Source organism: Corylus avellana, chromosome ca5, assembly GCF_901000735.1.
Source record: "Corylus avellana chromosome ca5, CavTom2PMs-1.0".
NCBI classification, from domain to species: domain Eukaryota; kingdom Viridiplantae; phylum Streptophyta; class Magnoliopsida; order Fagales; family Betulaceae; genus Corylus; species Corylus avellana.
Genome location: NC_081545.1, coordinates 10,411,471 through 10,427,817, shown reverse-complemented (window position 1 = coordinate 10,427,817; position 16,347 = coordinate 10,411,471). Strand labels below are relative to the sequence as shown.

The 16,347-nt window shown below is 33.4% G+C and overlaps 1 protein-coding gene across 1 annotated transcript; it reads left to right on the top strand.

The window, feature by feature from the left end:
- Positions 1-1,315: 1,315 nt before the first annotated feature.
- Positions 1,316-6,069, top strand: LOC132181747 (wax ester synthase/diacylglycerol acyltransferase 4-like). The gene is made up of 5 exons (XM_059594985.1): positions 1,316-1,517; positions 2,201-2,773; positions 3,853-4,203; positions 4,656-4,793; positions 5,908-6,069. The coding sequence occupies exons 1-5, from the start codon at positions 1,335-1,337 to the stop codon at positions 6,067-6,069; spliced, it is 1,407 nt and encodes a 468-aa protein (XP_059450968.1). The 5' UTR covers positions 1,316-1,334.
- Positions 6,070-16,347: the final 10,278 nt, after the last annotated feature.

Below are 16,347 nucleotides of genomic sequence, written 5' to 3'. Positions count from 1 at the left end.
TGAACTAACCGTTGTTTTTGAAATAACCATATGAAGTTTAAAGTGTGCTAAAGTGATATATCAAACTACCCAAAATGTATAAAAAATGTCACATTTTTATTATATTCCTATAATACTCTTATTCTCTTAAAACTGAAATAAAAAATTAATAAAATAAAAAACTAAAACAGTGAGCCACTTCCGAGTAGCCTGCCAGCCACATCTGAGATGGCCGGGGGTGGCCACCCCATTACCAAATTGGGGGTTGTTATTAGCTTTTGAATTTTTTATTATATCCCTGATAATACACGATCCATTGATGGGAGTTCTTTTTTTTTTTTTTTTTTTTAATTTTTATATTTCCCTTGTTTTAAACTAGTCAAGCATCAAGTTGGGGTTGTTATTAGGTTTTGTGGGAATACATTTTCGTATACCATCAAATCATAAGCAACGTGCTTGGCAAATCACATTTATTCCATCAACATTATAATGTGTAAAATGGCTGATAGGGAGACATAAATTTCAAGGTGAAACAATGGTGGAGCCAGACAATTGATATTGGGGGTGTCACTATTTTGAGAGTGTCGAGTGGTAACTTGCATAAGTAGGAGATAATTTTTTTTCTTTCTTTTTTTTGGGGTTGTCGTGTGGAACTTGGGTAGGAAAATAGCAAACTTTTTTTTTTTAAAAAAAAAAAAAAAAAAAAAAAAACTTTGGGGGTGCCGTGGCACCCCAAAAGCCTCAAGTGGCTCGGCCACTAAGGTGAGACATTCATCCCATTGGCTTGCAAACCGTCAAATCATAAAAAATGTGGCAAATCACAATTTTTTTTTTATTTATTTTTTTTAAAAAAAAACCTTAACATCGAAATATTTTTCTTTTTTCATCTTTTATATTACATCATTCATTTTTTATTATTATTAAAAAAAAAAATTCATTACAAAACAAAATTTTTTCACTTTTCAATACAAAAAATTCAAAACTTTATATCATATTAATCCACGTAAGCTACATTAATATCTAAGGCAAAAGAGTTTGCTAAATGGACTCTAAAATACTTAACAGTGTTCATCCCGTTCGCTTGTAAACCATCAAAATAAAAAACGTACAACGTGCTTGACACATTAAATCAAATAATTGAAGTGAAACCCTACTTGATATATGGTATTCAGGCTCATGACTTGTATTCACAACGTTTATCACATTGGCTGCTATATTACATTCAATCTGCATTTAATGTGGTGGGTGGAAATTAATTCTTTGGCTTTAAATAGGTGAGGGTCTCTTCACTTGGACTCCCACAACTTAGAATTTTACCTAGTTTTGTAATTGAAGCCTTGAAAACACAAACCGTTATGGAGAACTTCAGGGAAGGGTTAGAGCCAGTGAGTCCCTATGGACACTACTTCAACAGCTCTGAACTATGTGTATCTATTATTGGAGTTTTTGAATATGAGATACCCCTCAACCTCGTCCATGCCATGTCATGGCTCGAGAATGTTTTCCTCCCCATCCATCCACGCCTCTCCTCAATCATGGTGCCCTCACTCTCTTATTACTATCTTTATCTCAATCATTATTTTTTACCATGTAAAATTTTTTACAAATTGAGTTGTATGAATTCCTCAAACCTGGTCTTTAAAAGTGTCATTTGTTGCTTTAGCATGTGAGAAGCACAAGTTATTAAAAAATGATAGAAATATTCAGAGGTTGTGTCCCATACAATCTATTTTGTAGAAAATTTATATAGTTTAGAGACTATGTTTAAGGAATTTATGTCTTATTTTTTTAAAAAAAAATATTTTAGGGGAAACTTCACTTTGGCCCCCTAAACTTTCACTCGATTTTACAAACCTCCCCTGAACTTCAAAATCTCTCATTTTGGACCCCTCAACTTTCAATTACTCTCAATGTGGACCCTCCGTCAGATTTTAAAAGTTATATGACGTTTATACTCCTGACTTTTGTATAAAATTCTAACTTCCAAAACGTTTTTTTATTTTAAAATCAAGGATATTTTGGTCTTTTTTTGTATTTTTAACGGCTAAAATTAATGGAAGGGTTCTAATTGAGAGTAATTGAAACTTCAGAGGTCCAAAATTAGAGTTTTGAAAGTTTAGAGGGGGTTTGTAAAATCGGGTGAAAGTTCAGAGGGTCAGTGAAGTTTTCCCAATATTTTAGTTATGACAACTTTTCTAAGTAGTGAGGATTCTGTATGCAGGTTACAAATGAAGAGGGTGAGAAAAAATGGAAAATGGTTGAAGTGAAGCTTGAAGACCATGTTAACGTCCCTATTATCCCAACTGGCTTGTCACCCACAGCATACGATGAACATCTTGACGACTGCATATCAAATATTGGAATGGAGAAGTTCCCACAAAATAAACCGATGTGGGAAGTTCATATATTTAACCACCCAACAAGCAATGCAGCTGCCACTCTCATAATCAAGGTCCACCACGCGCTTGGCGATGGCTACTCAGTCATGAGTGCACTTCTTTCTTGTGTGCAAAGGGCTGACAATCCTTCACTTCCGCTCACATTGCCTTCACGCCGGAGCACAGAAGCACAAAGTGGCAACAAAAGTGCTTGGGCGAGAGTGCCTCAACTCTTTTCCTTGGTCTTCAACACTGCATCAGATTTTGGATGGAGCTTGTTGAAGAGCACTTTGGTTGAAGATGATATAACGCCGATAAGGTCTGGGGATGAAGGAGCCGGATTTTTGCCACTCACGTTATCAAGCATGACGTTCTCTCTTGATCGTATGAAACACATTAAGACCAAGCTTGGAGTGGTGAGAATATCAAACTATATTTGTTAATTTATGATTTGAATTTCAGGATTTTCATATTTACTTTTATCAGATATAGTTTCCAAATATTGTTTTTGTCATACACTCCCGCTTCAATTAAATATTTCACGTATTAGGCGATCGAATTTAAGCTCACACATAACAAGAGTGTTAAAATATTAATTTAAATAATAACGTCAACTCTTTCATATCAGCTTAAGCTTTTAAGTGAAGTAATGATTCATGATTATAAAGCAAAAGAAAGCTAATCTCATGATTAGTTATGTACTTTTTAGTAACTTCTAACTGATACATTTCTTGAAGGCTTTGATAATTAGAACCATTTGCATATCTTATTAGTTGTTTTTACGTAAGATTTCATGTGAAGTCAAATTTTTTTTGGTGGATTGATCTAATTTAAACTTGTCCAATTTAATTTTTTTTAACAAAATAAATTAAAATTTGTGCGCTAAAACCTTCTTAGCTAGAAACTGCATTTTTAGGTTTTTCAAGCTCCACTTCAGACTTGGTTTGAAGTTTCGAACGTTACAATTTGTTTGACCTTTTAGATCATTTGCATGAAATATGAAACATCCGTCCTAAGTTCTTGGTCTCCAAGTTCACTTACAATTATTGGTCTCCAAGTTATTTGCAACATATTTTAAATGTCTAAAATATGACACAGGCCATCATGTTTGACCATCCACGACAAATAACTACAGATGGGCATTGATTCTCTATTAAATGTTTGGGCACCATTAACCGTACTCGAAATAAATGTTTCTGGACATGCATAGTTACATTAATTAATTCAATCAAAATTAGGAAACCATATTAAAGTCACAAAAGAAAATCATGGGCTTGGGCAAGCCGGGAAAGGTCATAGTTTCAAGAATAGAATTATCTCCATTTCATGTTCAGAATTTATAGTTTTTGCATCTAACATTTGCCTGCTGGTTAACGTGCAATGGACATAACAATAGTTCCTAATTAACTTTGGCTAGTTTCAGCGAAATCGATGCTTAGAGTATATACTTTTGTTAATAGATTGTTTCATTTGAATTTTATTTTCCGAAGTGCAGACGGTGAATGATATAATTGTTGGGATAATCTTCTATGGAACCCGGTTATGCATGCAAGAGATAAGCCATAAATCAAGCAATTCAGATTCTACAGCATTGGTGTTGCTCAACACTAGGAAAGTTAGGAACTATAAATCAATCAAGGAGATGGTGGGAGACTCAGAGGCACCATGGGGGAACCGAATTGCCTTCTTGCATGTACCAATACCAAAGCTTAATGATTCTAAATCCTCAAACCCACTTGAGTATGTGTTGGAAGCACAAACGATAATCAAGAAGAGGAGAACCTCATTAGGGGTTTATCTCACTGATAGGCTTTTGGACATTGTGAAGAAACTTAAAGGCCCAGAGGTACATGCGTGATCTTTTTAATCTTGAACAATATTTCTTTCTTTATAAATTAATGCAACTTTTAACACCCATTTATCACACACAACATGTTTTCGTTTATATGCACAGAGTAGGTTGTATCAGAGCTTATTGTTAAGCAACCCTTCCCCCGTTCCCTGTTTGTAATCTCAGAAAAAAAAAAAACAAAACAAAACAAAACAAAAAACAAAACCTTTCAAAAATTGTACGTAGACCAAATGGCTGGGTTTATTAATTTTAGGCAAGTTGTGACATGCTAAACCTATGTGAAATTTCAAAAATAGGTTCTTCAAAAACATTGGTAAGCAACATAATAGTACATAATCAAATTTTTGTCTCCTAAATAAATAGAAGAGGTGAAAATTGGAATGATTTTTATATTTGAATTGCCATATCATAAATTTCTCATAATTTGGGCATGTTGGGTATTGCAGGCAGCTGCTAGATATGTCCATGGGACATTGAGGAACTCCAGTATGACAATCTCAAACATGATTGGGCCAATGGAACAAGTGACTATGGCTAATCATCCGCTTAAAGGCTTTTATTTTATGACACCGGGTTTAGCTCAAGTAATATATAATACTCAAACAACGCAATTAGTCCATTTATTTTGTGATAATTTGTTACTTCTGATATATATATATATATATATAAATCAACATTAATTAGTGTGTGACCACCTTCTCATAGATAGGGATGAATAGTCCCCAAGTGATAGTTCGATCGGCTGGATACTACATCTTATGAAGTAGTGGTTACTAGTTCGAATTCTCCATCCCCCTCTTGTGGGGATATGTGAAAAAAAAAAAAAAAAAAAAAGATAGGGATGAATAATTTGTGGCAAATTTTTATCTAGAAGTCACTTATTTGAATTATTATCCAATATAGAGGGTATTTGATTTAATTTGTACTTTTCTCATGAGTCATTAATATGGCTTTAGTTTAACATATGTCCTATAATTTTTAGACGGTTTAGTTTGAATTTAAGTTTTTCATGTAAAAGAGAGGATAAAATTAAATCTAATCCATTGGTCGAAAATACTACTCTTCTGTAATTTTTTTAACGGTGCCTAAGCTAAACATGTAATGAGATAAATTGTTAGATTCTAAGAGAACCTAAATCTTAAATTCTAAAGGAATTTAAGCCTTTTAGATTTTGAGAGAAACAAAACATTTTACAAACACTAGCTTTGAGATTAATATTGCTTTAGTTTATTAATCATTCCCTCATTTATATGGAAATCTTACAATGACATAGAATTGGAGATAAACTCCTAAAATTCTTTGGAGATACCTCCTAGTTGGTGTAAACACCTTATTGACATCTAGACTCTTATGACATTGGACTTTGCACTGTAGTGTTACAGACTCAAACTCTTATGACAATTGGTCTATTTTGTCAATCGTAACATTTATTGAAGGGCTAGCTTTACTATTAGTATTACACTTAATTAAATCTTTGGTGTTAATTTTTTTTTTTTTTTTTGGTATTATTTGGTGTTAGATTTTTTTTATTTATGTGCAAAATTTTCAAATTCTAGATTTTTTTTTTTTTGCCATTTTTTATGACTACTTTTAGGACTCATTGCTTTTAATTAGATTCATAATAATTTATGGCCCATTGTAACAAGTTTTTGTTTTTGTTTTTGTTTTTCTTTTTCTTTTTCAATTATGGTTTTGCAGAATCTTACTATAACAATAGTAAGTTACATGGGAGATCTGAGAGTTACTGCTGGGATTGAAAAAGGACTCTTAGATCCCCTAAAGTTCAAGTCATGCGTGGAAAACGCCTTTCAGATGATGCTCAAAGCCGCAGATGAGGTTCCTACACACAAAAAGTTTTAATTTGAAGGCCACCCTTTATATATATTTATATATATATATATGCACATCTTAGTTCGGTTTTAATAATTTTCATGACAAACTAAGTGTTTGTCTCTTGAATTGTTATTTGGCATGTATTATGAACACTTCCGATAATCTTACGAATTGGGAAGAGTGACTAGCAACTACTTACAAAAATATTGTTGTCGTTCTACTAGTTTTTTTTTTTTTTTTGGATAACGGGGAACTCTTCCAAGGAGATTGGGCCACTTCGTGTACTTCCCCACCACTAATAGCACCTTCAAAAGTAGAAATTTGAGGCCCAGAGTCACTTCATGCTCAAATATAGATTTATGAACTCTTGGAATGAGACAACTTTAGGCTTAGTATAAGCTATTCTTCTAATTCCTGAGTGAGTGCAAATATTATTGCTGTTTAAATACACGTAAACTATGCCGAACAATCGCCGGATCATTGTTATTTGTTAGACCACTATCAAAGTTTGCTAGACCATCGTCGTTAGATGTAATGCCCCAAAAAACCACCAATTTTCAAAGGTTAATTATTTTCTCAAAGCACTTTCATAAAAATATTCTTCAAAGGTTTTATAGCTCAATAACCTAAGCCCCTTGTAAGTGGCCCCAAATCCCTTGAGATTTTCCTAAAACAATACCAAAACCTAACTCTCTGCCTGAACGTTCGCTAGGGGAGCATCCGAGCGTTCGCCCTTAACCTTAGTGCCAGCGTTTGCTAGGGGGACCACCCTAAGCATTCGTTGACCAGACTTTGGGCCATTGGGTGATACCCAAGCGTATGCCTCAACCATTTGATCCAATGTAAATAGTACCCGAACGTTCGCCGACACTCTGAAAAGTAATTTTTACTCATTATCCACTTTTTAGAAGAAGGCACGCCCCAAGCCCCTATATAAACTCATCTTCATCCCTCAGTCTCTCCCAACACCAGAAAAACCCTAATCCTAGAGTGAAGAGTGATTTGGAAGGGATCTTGGTGTGTTTTGCCATCTTCTAAGGTAACCTCTTGCCCAAACATTTAGCATTTATGTTATGCTTCGTCTTGCCCGAATATGCGAGCTTAGGGTTTTAACGGCCCATTTTGTTAAAGAGAACCTATTGTGTCACTCAGCTGACATATCCTATGCGTGGTCAGTCGGCTGACATATCCTACGTTTTTAAGGAAAGCGTTAGTAAATGTTTACTTACCTCATACATTCGCTTGAGTCCTCCGACATAACGAATCATTGCTATAACAAAACATGACTCATCATTATATGCAGTACTAGAGAACTCTACAAGGTCCCATCTAACGAAAATGGATGGCTAAAACCTTTGTACACATTTATGGAACTTAGGGGCATGTAACCCATTCTCTAGTCGAGCGCTTGTTCCCTAGGGCGAGCGTTCGGCCAGGGGCTAGGGTTTGGCCAAAAATCCCCAAAAATGATTTTAAGCTTCTATCTAAGGCTGTGGGTTGGCATCTTCTTTCCTATGCTTAAAATAAACACATATACCAAAACACAAATAATCAAAATGGTGTTTAAAAGCATTCTGAAAGCATTCTTGGTTTTGTTAAGAAATAGGTACACTAAGGGCAAAACATTTTATCATGCAACTTTTAAAAAGAACAAGGGTGGGTTGAAAATCTTTCGAAATCATTTTTTGCTTTTACAAGAAATGGGTACAAAGAACTTGTCATGGCATCTTTAAAACTTGTAACACTAGAAGAGTAATCAACAATAGAAAATCAAGAATAAGCGATTAAGAAGTTACCTTTGAAGATAGCTAAAATTCCACAACTCCTCCTTCTCCAAGAACACTCACAAACCTCACAAACTCTCAAAAACCAACCAAGCAGGGTTTCTCTAGGGCAACAGAGGCTAAAATGAGGTTTAAGGGTCATATGGGGGGGTGGGTTTATATAGGGGAAAAAGATAAGGGCGCTGCATGGAAAATCTTGAAAAGGTGCGAGCATTTGTGTACTATGGTGTCGAGCGCTCGTGTACTGTTCAAAACAGGTTAAAAATACTTTTCAAGCGTGCAATTTGGGTACTGTCCAAGAGTCTGAAAATTGGTTATCGAGTGCTCGCGTACTATAGCAGCGACTGCTCGTGTACTGTTCACAAAAGGTAAAAAATGCTCTGAGGTATGATTGGGTAATGCACAATGGGGTTTTGCACTGTTTATGCGTGCACTCGTGTGGTCCCTTGGGCGAGCGTTCACCCAATAAGGGTACTTTGGATTTTTTCTTGCTAAAAGGCTTTGAGGGCTTGTGTTAATCAAATAAGGTTTAGGCCACGTGTTTGAAGGTTCATTTTAAGGAATTATTAACCGGTTAAGAAACCTTTAACATTTTAAAAGAAATAGTGATTTATCAAGATATTACAAACCCTGCTGAGAATGAGTATTATCTCGGGTAGACTATACGTGATAGGTATGACCTAATAAAGTATTAGTTTTCTTCATTAAAGTCTTAGGCGATTGCCACTGGAAGTACACTTCTTATTTCAACAAAATGATATTTTTATGGTGTATTAACGGAGACAACACCTCTTTCTAACATTTGTCAAACTGCACGTTTATTTCTGCTCATTAATAATTGGCTCATGTCGTACCCAATTGTGAAGTTTACTTACTAAGAACACTAGCAGTAGCTTTCCTTTGATTTTTCCTAAGTTTAGGGCACAAAACTACCTTTTACTTTACAATGAAAATATATTTCACAATATCTTCTCTTACATTTCCCTATACCATTAAAATATTATTTCTTTACAAAATACAAGTTCCCCACCTCCTCTCATTTTTTTTACAAAATCCCAACACAATCCCCAATTAAAGACAAAAAGATAAAAGATGAGAGAGGATAGAGAAAGGTTTATATTAAAATAATGTAAGTATAGGAAACCACTTTTTGTTCCCTATGCATTGGGAAACACTGTAACAACCCTTGAAGGTTGGTTAAATGTAAGGAATTTGAAGTGAGTAGGCTTTTGTGGGTTTTTTGAAATTTTTCCTAAACATGAAGAAGGGAATGGCATATGGGGCATTTGTTGCTAGAGTAGTCTAAGCCTTTAGATTTATGTAATTATTACATCTTGTAGGAAACCTTTTTCTAGGAAGAGGAAAGTGGAGAGATTGCCACTACGGATTTATTTAAGACAGAGATCTTCATGTTGTTATCAGGTTTGATCAGATTACTTGTATTTCTATTAGGTTCTCCATATCTATATTTCGAGGATAACGTATGCTTCATTTATGGTTATTAGATTTCTTAGATTTATTTTACCTTCCTATGTATTCACTCTAATCATGCTTAGAGTGGTGATTCCCTAATCAGCTACTAGTTAGTTATATTGGGGTAATTGCCAGTAACCCTACCAAATTGGTCAATGGTAGATTTTTAGGTTAACATTATATATATGCTCGATACAGTGAAGAAGAAATCATAGGGGGGGGGTGGGGGAGTGTTAACATTATATATCGCTGACTATTTTTTGATGTTGCTCATTTTTAGTAGTAGTTGGGCGGCGAAAATTTTTTTAAAAAAAATTTGGTTGAAAATATATTTTGACGAAAAATATTTTGTTTTAGAACAAATGGATCATAAGTTACAAATTATAGTGAAAAAAAAATGTGAGGAAAGGTCATCCCCCTTTTTTTTTTTTTTTTTTTGTTATCTTATTAGCTATTTGTTTTGCAAGAAAGGCACTGTAGTTGGATGCATGAATCCGCCACCATACAGAAGCATATAAAGGCCAAGAATCGGCCTATCAACCTCCAACCGCCAATCTCCAGCCAAAGTGTTAGGTGAATAATTTTTCAACACCTAACATAATAGATTGGTTAGGTTTTAACTTTTACTGGAATTTCTACTTTTAAGATTTTGAGGTAACTTAATCATTTTACAAATACAAGATTTGAAATTAATTTTTGTTTACCATGTTTATCAATTGAACGCCATAAAAATAATAGTACAATTAAAAGATAAAAATACAAAACAAAACAGTTAACTAATGAATAACAATTGAAGATAAATGATCTCCTTATTAAACTATTAGTCTATTACTATTCTAGGATATTTAATTAAACACTTACAAAAAAATTCAAAATTCATGGTTGAAGTACCCCGTCTATATATATATATGTTTCATGTAAAGCAGTGTTAAATCATAGTTTATTTCAAAATTTTAAACTGATATGAAAGAGTAAATTTAATCATTTAATTAATAGTACTTTAACAGACAAATAGGCTACTGGTTCTTGTCTGCTAGTAATAGCAAATGCCTCACGCATTAGAAATTTGACACCTTGGAAAAGTCACTCTATGGTGACATATGCATCTACACGGGTAGCCTTCAAATGAGACACTTACCATCAGGAATTATGATCTTCAACAATTTATTGCCTAAATTATTGAGAAAGAATGTATATAATAACACTCATCTTTACAAATAAATTTTAGACGGTCTAAGTACTTATCGAAATGTACAAGTCCTATATGAATAAAATGTTGGGCATCTCAATCGGTCAGGAGATATGGTGTTCCTTGGTTCCTTGCCCACCATTAATTGCATATGCCAAAGTAGAAATTGGAGGCCCAATGTCACTTCATGTTGAAATATAAACTTACCTAACCTTGGGAATGAGACAACTTGAGTTAATGCTGATTAGTTTTTGTTGAAAAGTTTGTGTTTGTTTTGGCTTCTGTCTTTGTATTCTAGCAGTTGCTTGTTGGATGGGCTTTTCCTTCTATTTGCAGTTTGTAGGTGGGGTTAGCTTTTGCCTTTGTATTCTGGCAGTTGCTGTGGTTTCGATCTTATTGTTTTATTTAACAATGATTAAGCCATCGTTGGTTGACAGTCAATATTGTCGAATAAAAATATAGTATCTATCATTGTAATGACCGAGGAAAAAGCGCTAGTCATATCTACGTTATTATTACAAAATGACTAGTCAATTTGGAGCTTCCTTAGAATTCATTATAAAGCCCAGTTTTACCTAGTAACTATGCATGAGACTTAGCACCCATAACTATCTTTATAAACCACCCACTCTATGTGGGCTTCTTCTCATCTTTCCAATGTGGGACCGAGGTGTTACAAACTCCCTCTCTTAAATTTCTGACGTCCTCGTCAGGGCCACGTCATGCAATGCTCTAATACCACATGGTGTGGCTTTACTAGGTGGCTCTGATATCATTTGTAACGACCTAGGAAAAAGCGATAGCCACATCTACGCTATTACCCCAAAATGACAAGTCAATTTGGAGCTTCTCTAGAATTCGTTATAAAACCCAGTTTCACCTAGTAACTAGACAATGTGGAACTTAACACTCATGACTATCTTTATAAACCACCCACTATATGTGAGTTTCTTCTCATCTGCCCAATATGGGACCAAGGTGTTACAATTATTATTTTTTAATATCAAAATTTAAGGAGACCTTACAAATTTATATTGGTCAGCGTTCAATGTTGTGAAAATGTAGCATTTTGATAATCTAAGGTGGGATATTGTCATGCGTGGTAGAAATATTGTCTTAACTTTTTTGAAATGTATGAAAATGTAAAATTGTTTTAACCTACTCTAGGCATCCAAGTTGGGGGTTGTTATTAGCTGTTGAACTTTTTTGTCGGAATACCCATCAAATCATAAGCAGCGTGCTTGGCAAATCACATCAAATAATTGAAGTAAAACTCTATTCCTTATGGTATTAACAATATACTGTGTCGACAGCTAGTGAGACCCGAGTTCTCTATAATTTATGAGAATTATCTTATAATCTGCGTGATGCGCAGAATTTTTATTATATTTAATGTAATTAAATAAATTATTTTACATTAAATTTGGTACTTAATTATTTGTTTGGTGTTGCGAAAGCATTTTTATATGAAAAATACTTCCAAAAGCCAAAAAAAAAAAAAAAAAAAAAAGGTTGATATATTGTCTACTGTATTGGGCCCTTAATTTCATATCGATTTGTCTTATATTGCTTTCAAAAGCAAAGAAAAGAAAAAAGACGCTTAAAAATATGTTTGAAAATCTGAGTAAATTGCACCAAAAAAAAAAAAAATCCATAAACATTCAAATGAATTAAAACATAAGACCTTTAATTTATATAAATTAGAATATGTTAAAATATTGTTGGTCTAAGGAAAAAAAAAAAAAAAAAGGTTAAGAAGAATAATTACCTCCAAGTTGATTTTTTAGGCTAATATGTTTTGTTTTGTTAATGTTGGAGAGTGGAGAAAGAGAAAGATAAAGGTGGCAAGAAAAAGAGGAGAGATGTTAATGTTCCAAGATCGAGTGGAGAGAAAGAGGCGTGGAATGAGAGTGAAAGACTTGGAGAGAAAAAGAGAAAGAGAGAGACATGGAGAGAGGAAAAAAAAAGGAGAGATAGAAACATATGAACCTATTCAATATAGAGAGATGTGGAATGAGAGTGACTGACTTGGAGATAAAAAAAGGAAAAAAAAAAAAGAAAAAGAGAGAGAGACGCTGAGAGAGGAAAAAATGAGAGATGGACAGAGAACAAAAATATGAAAGAATATCAAATATCAAAAATATCAATTCGCGACATGGGTTCAAGCCACTTGTAGCGATTTGAAGGCACTCCAAAAGAAGGTTTCGGCTATTATATATGATATATGATATGATTTGATTTGTATTATTTGTTTTCTTATTTGATTTGAACATTGATAATACTTAACTTATGAAATAATTTATATATGGAAAACTCTTGAAATATAATTAAATGCCATTAATTACGCTAATTTAATGACCAATTTTTAAAGTAAAAACCGGTTTACTCTTTAAATATTGGTTTACAAATTATACCTTAAAAAACCGGTTTTACATTAAAAAAAGAAGGGGTCACGCCACATGTCGCAGATTAAGGTACTTCTGAGAGTGATTCGACTATTAATTATATATAAATATATATGATATATGATGATAGATTTTTTCTTTTCAACTATTTTTTTTACCATGTCTATAGTGAATGATGAATCTGCCGTAAAATTTGTGTGAGATCTACACGAGTTCATAAATCTGAAGGTTAATTTGTTGAATTTGTAAAAAAAGATGGCGGTGTAACATGGTTTGAATTTCAGGTGATTGGGTGGCCAATTGAAATAGAGTCGCAATGGAGTGTGTCTGTTTGAACACGTCTCAGATTGTCTAATCAGATGACATCTTTCGTTTTCAATCATCAATTTTATTTTTAAAAGCTTAAACTTATAGAAAAATATGAATTTAATTATTTGATTTATATTCTAATACTTTCCCTCACAAGTAAGCTTAAATTCACTTTCAATAGGTGATGTCCGATACGTATAATATTTAATCAAAATAGAAGGTGAATGACAGACTCAAGGGTTTGAACTCAGAACCTCTGACTCTTTAAGACCATAATAAATCATCATTTTTTTCTAAAAACTTAAATTTATATATAAAAAAAATGATTTAGTTATTTAATTTATATTTTAATGTCCCTTGAACTTATTTTTTCATTAAGAGATTGAGCAACGTGCAATTCGGTCAATGAATATGAAATCATTTAAAGGGTGCTTGACACATAATAAATGAATTGGAGAAACCCCAAATTCATACTTTGCAAGACAATACCTTTTTTTCTCTATTTTTTTTTTTTTTCCTTTCTATTCATGGTGAGACACTATTTGATATTTTGATATGATCTTTAACTATGAGAATAACTTTATAGGGTAGTCGTACAAACTCATCTTTTCGTGCCATTCAATGAGAGATTAACACTTTAATTTCATATAATTTAAGAAAAAAAAAAAAAACACACCAGATTAAATCCAATTCTATTAAAAATTAAAAAATCTTATCTCACATTTATGGATGTGAAATGGTGTGTTTGTTTTCTTTTCTTAAGTTGTACTAAGCAGATGTGTCAATCACTCTCATTAAACTGCACAAAATGGTAGGTTTGTGTCACAACCCTATATAAGCAGCTCTCATTTACTATTTAGTGCATTCATATTCCGCTAAGCAAATATTTAATTAAAATATAGTTGAAGAATACAATTTTTTTTTTTTTTTTTTTGAATTTTAACTATTCACTTTTTTAAATTACCTACATTCGACTCAACATGTCCCGTCGTGACGGGCATCTCATAAGAGTAGGTTGAAGGAGATTTCTTCCAAACCAGTTTGGAAGAAATTTGTATCCTGATTGGATTAGTAAGCAAAAAAAAGCAAATCTCATGATTAATTATATACTTTTTAGTAACTTCTAACATATACATTCCTTGAAGGCTTTGATAATTAGAACCATTTGCTTATCTTATTAGTTGTTTTTACCTAAGATTTCATGTGAAGTCATATTTTTTTGTTGGATTTATCTAATTTAAACTTTTCCATTTTTTTAAAAAAAATAAATAAATAAATAAAATAAAATTGGTGCGCTAAAACCTTCTTAGCTAGAAACAGCATTTTTAGCCTTTTAAGCTCCACTTCAGACGTGGTTTGTGTTGGCATGAGTATCAAAATTAACAGTTTGAAGTTTCGAACGTTACAATTTGTTTGACCTTTTTGACCTTTTGCACGGAATATCAAACATCCTTCAAATTTTGGTCCGATGTTAAAAGTGTCTTCACTCTCACTCGAACAAGAAATATTTCTAACACTTTTCGAAGGCAATGTTTTGTTTCCCAATCTGATTTCAAAAATTAAACCATTCAACACCATTTTCATGGAAACTTGAATATAACCTCCGTCCTAAGTTCTTGGTCTCCAAGTTCACTTACAATTATTGGTCACCAAGTTATTTGTAACATATTTTAAATGTTTAAAAGACAGGTCATCATGTTTGACCATCCACGACAGATAGCTACAGATGGGCAGTGATTCTCTATTATACGGGCTGTGAAATAAATGTTTCGGCCCCATTAACCCTACTCGAAATAAATGTTTCTGGGCATGCTTAGTTACATTAATTAATTCAATCAAAATTAGGAAACCATACTAAAGTCACAAAGAAAATCCTGGGCTTGGTGAAGTTGGGAAAGGTTGTAGTTTCAGTATAAGAATCTTCTCCATTCCACGGTAGAATTTATAATTTGTGCATCTAATAGTTGCCTACCGGCTAACATGCCATAGACATATATAACAACAGTTCCTAATTAACTTTGGCTAGCTTCAGCGAAATTAATGCTTAGAGTATATACTTTTGTTAATAGATTGTTTCATTTGAATTTTATTTTCCAAAGTGCAGACGGTGAATGATATAATTGTTGGGAAGATCGTCTATTGAACCCGGTTATGCATGCAAGAGATAAGCCATAAATCAAGCAATTCAGATTCTACAGCATTGGTGTTGCTCAACACTAGGAAAGTTAGGAACTATAAATCAATCAAGGAGATGGTGGGAGACTCAGAGGCACCATGGGGGAACTGAATTGCCTTCTTGCATGTACCAAAACCAAAGTTTAATGATCCTAAATCCTCAAACCCACTTGAGTATGTGTTGGAAGCACGAACAATAATCAAGAAGAGGAGAACCTCTCATGGCGTTTATTTCACTGATAGGCTTTTGGACATTGTGAAGAAAGTCGTCCAGAGGTACATGCATGATCTTATTCATCTTGAACAATATTTCTTTCTTTATAAAATAATGCAACTTTTAACACCTATTTATCACACACATTATGTTTCGTTTATATGCACAGAGTAGGTTGTATCGTATCGGAACTTATTGTTGCACAAACCTTCCCCCCGTTCCCTGTTTGTAATCTCATAATAAAAATAAATAATAAATAATAAATAAATAAAATAAATAAAAACCTTTAGAAAATTGTAGACCAAATACACTACAAGAAAGTTACGCATTAGGGGCGACTTATTAGGGGCGACTAAAAAGTCGCCCCTAATACTCAACTATTAGGGGCGACTTTCATAGTTCCGTATTAGCGTCCACCTACAAGTGGACGCTAATAATGGGTCGAAAATTGGACTATTAGCGTCCACTTTACAGTGGACGCTAATAAGTCGACCCTAATATACGCGCGGGAATTATCCGAGGGACGGGAAAAATTTAAGCGGCGAAAAAAAAACTTTTAGGGTCGACTAATAATTAACCAATAAGTGGACGCTAAAAGATGAAAAAAAAAATTAAAAAAAAAAAAAAAAAATACGCAGAAAGCTCAATAGGGTGACTTTGATGTTCGACCCTAATAGTTCAGATTATTAGAGATTAGAACAAAAGTCTGACCCTAAAAAATCTTCGTAGAAAATTTAAAAAAAAAAAAAAAAAAAA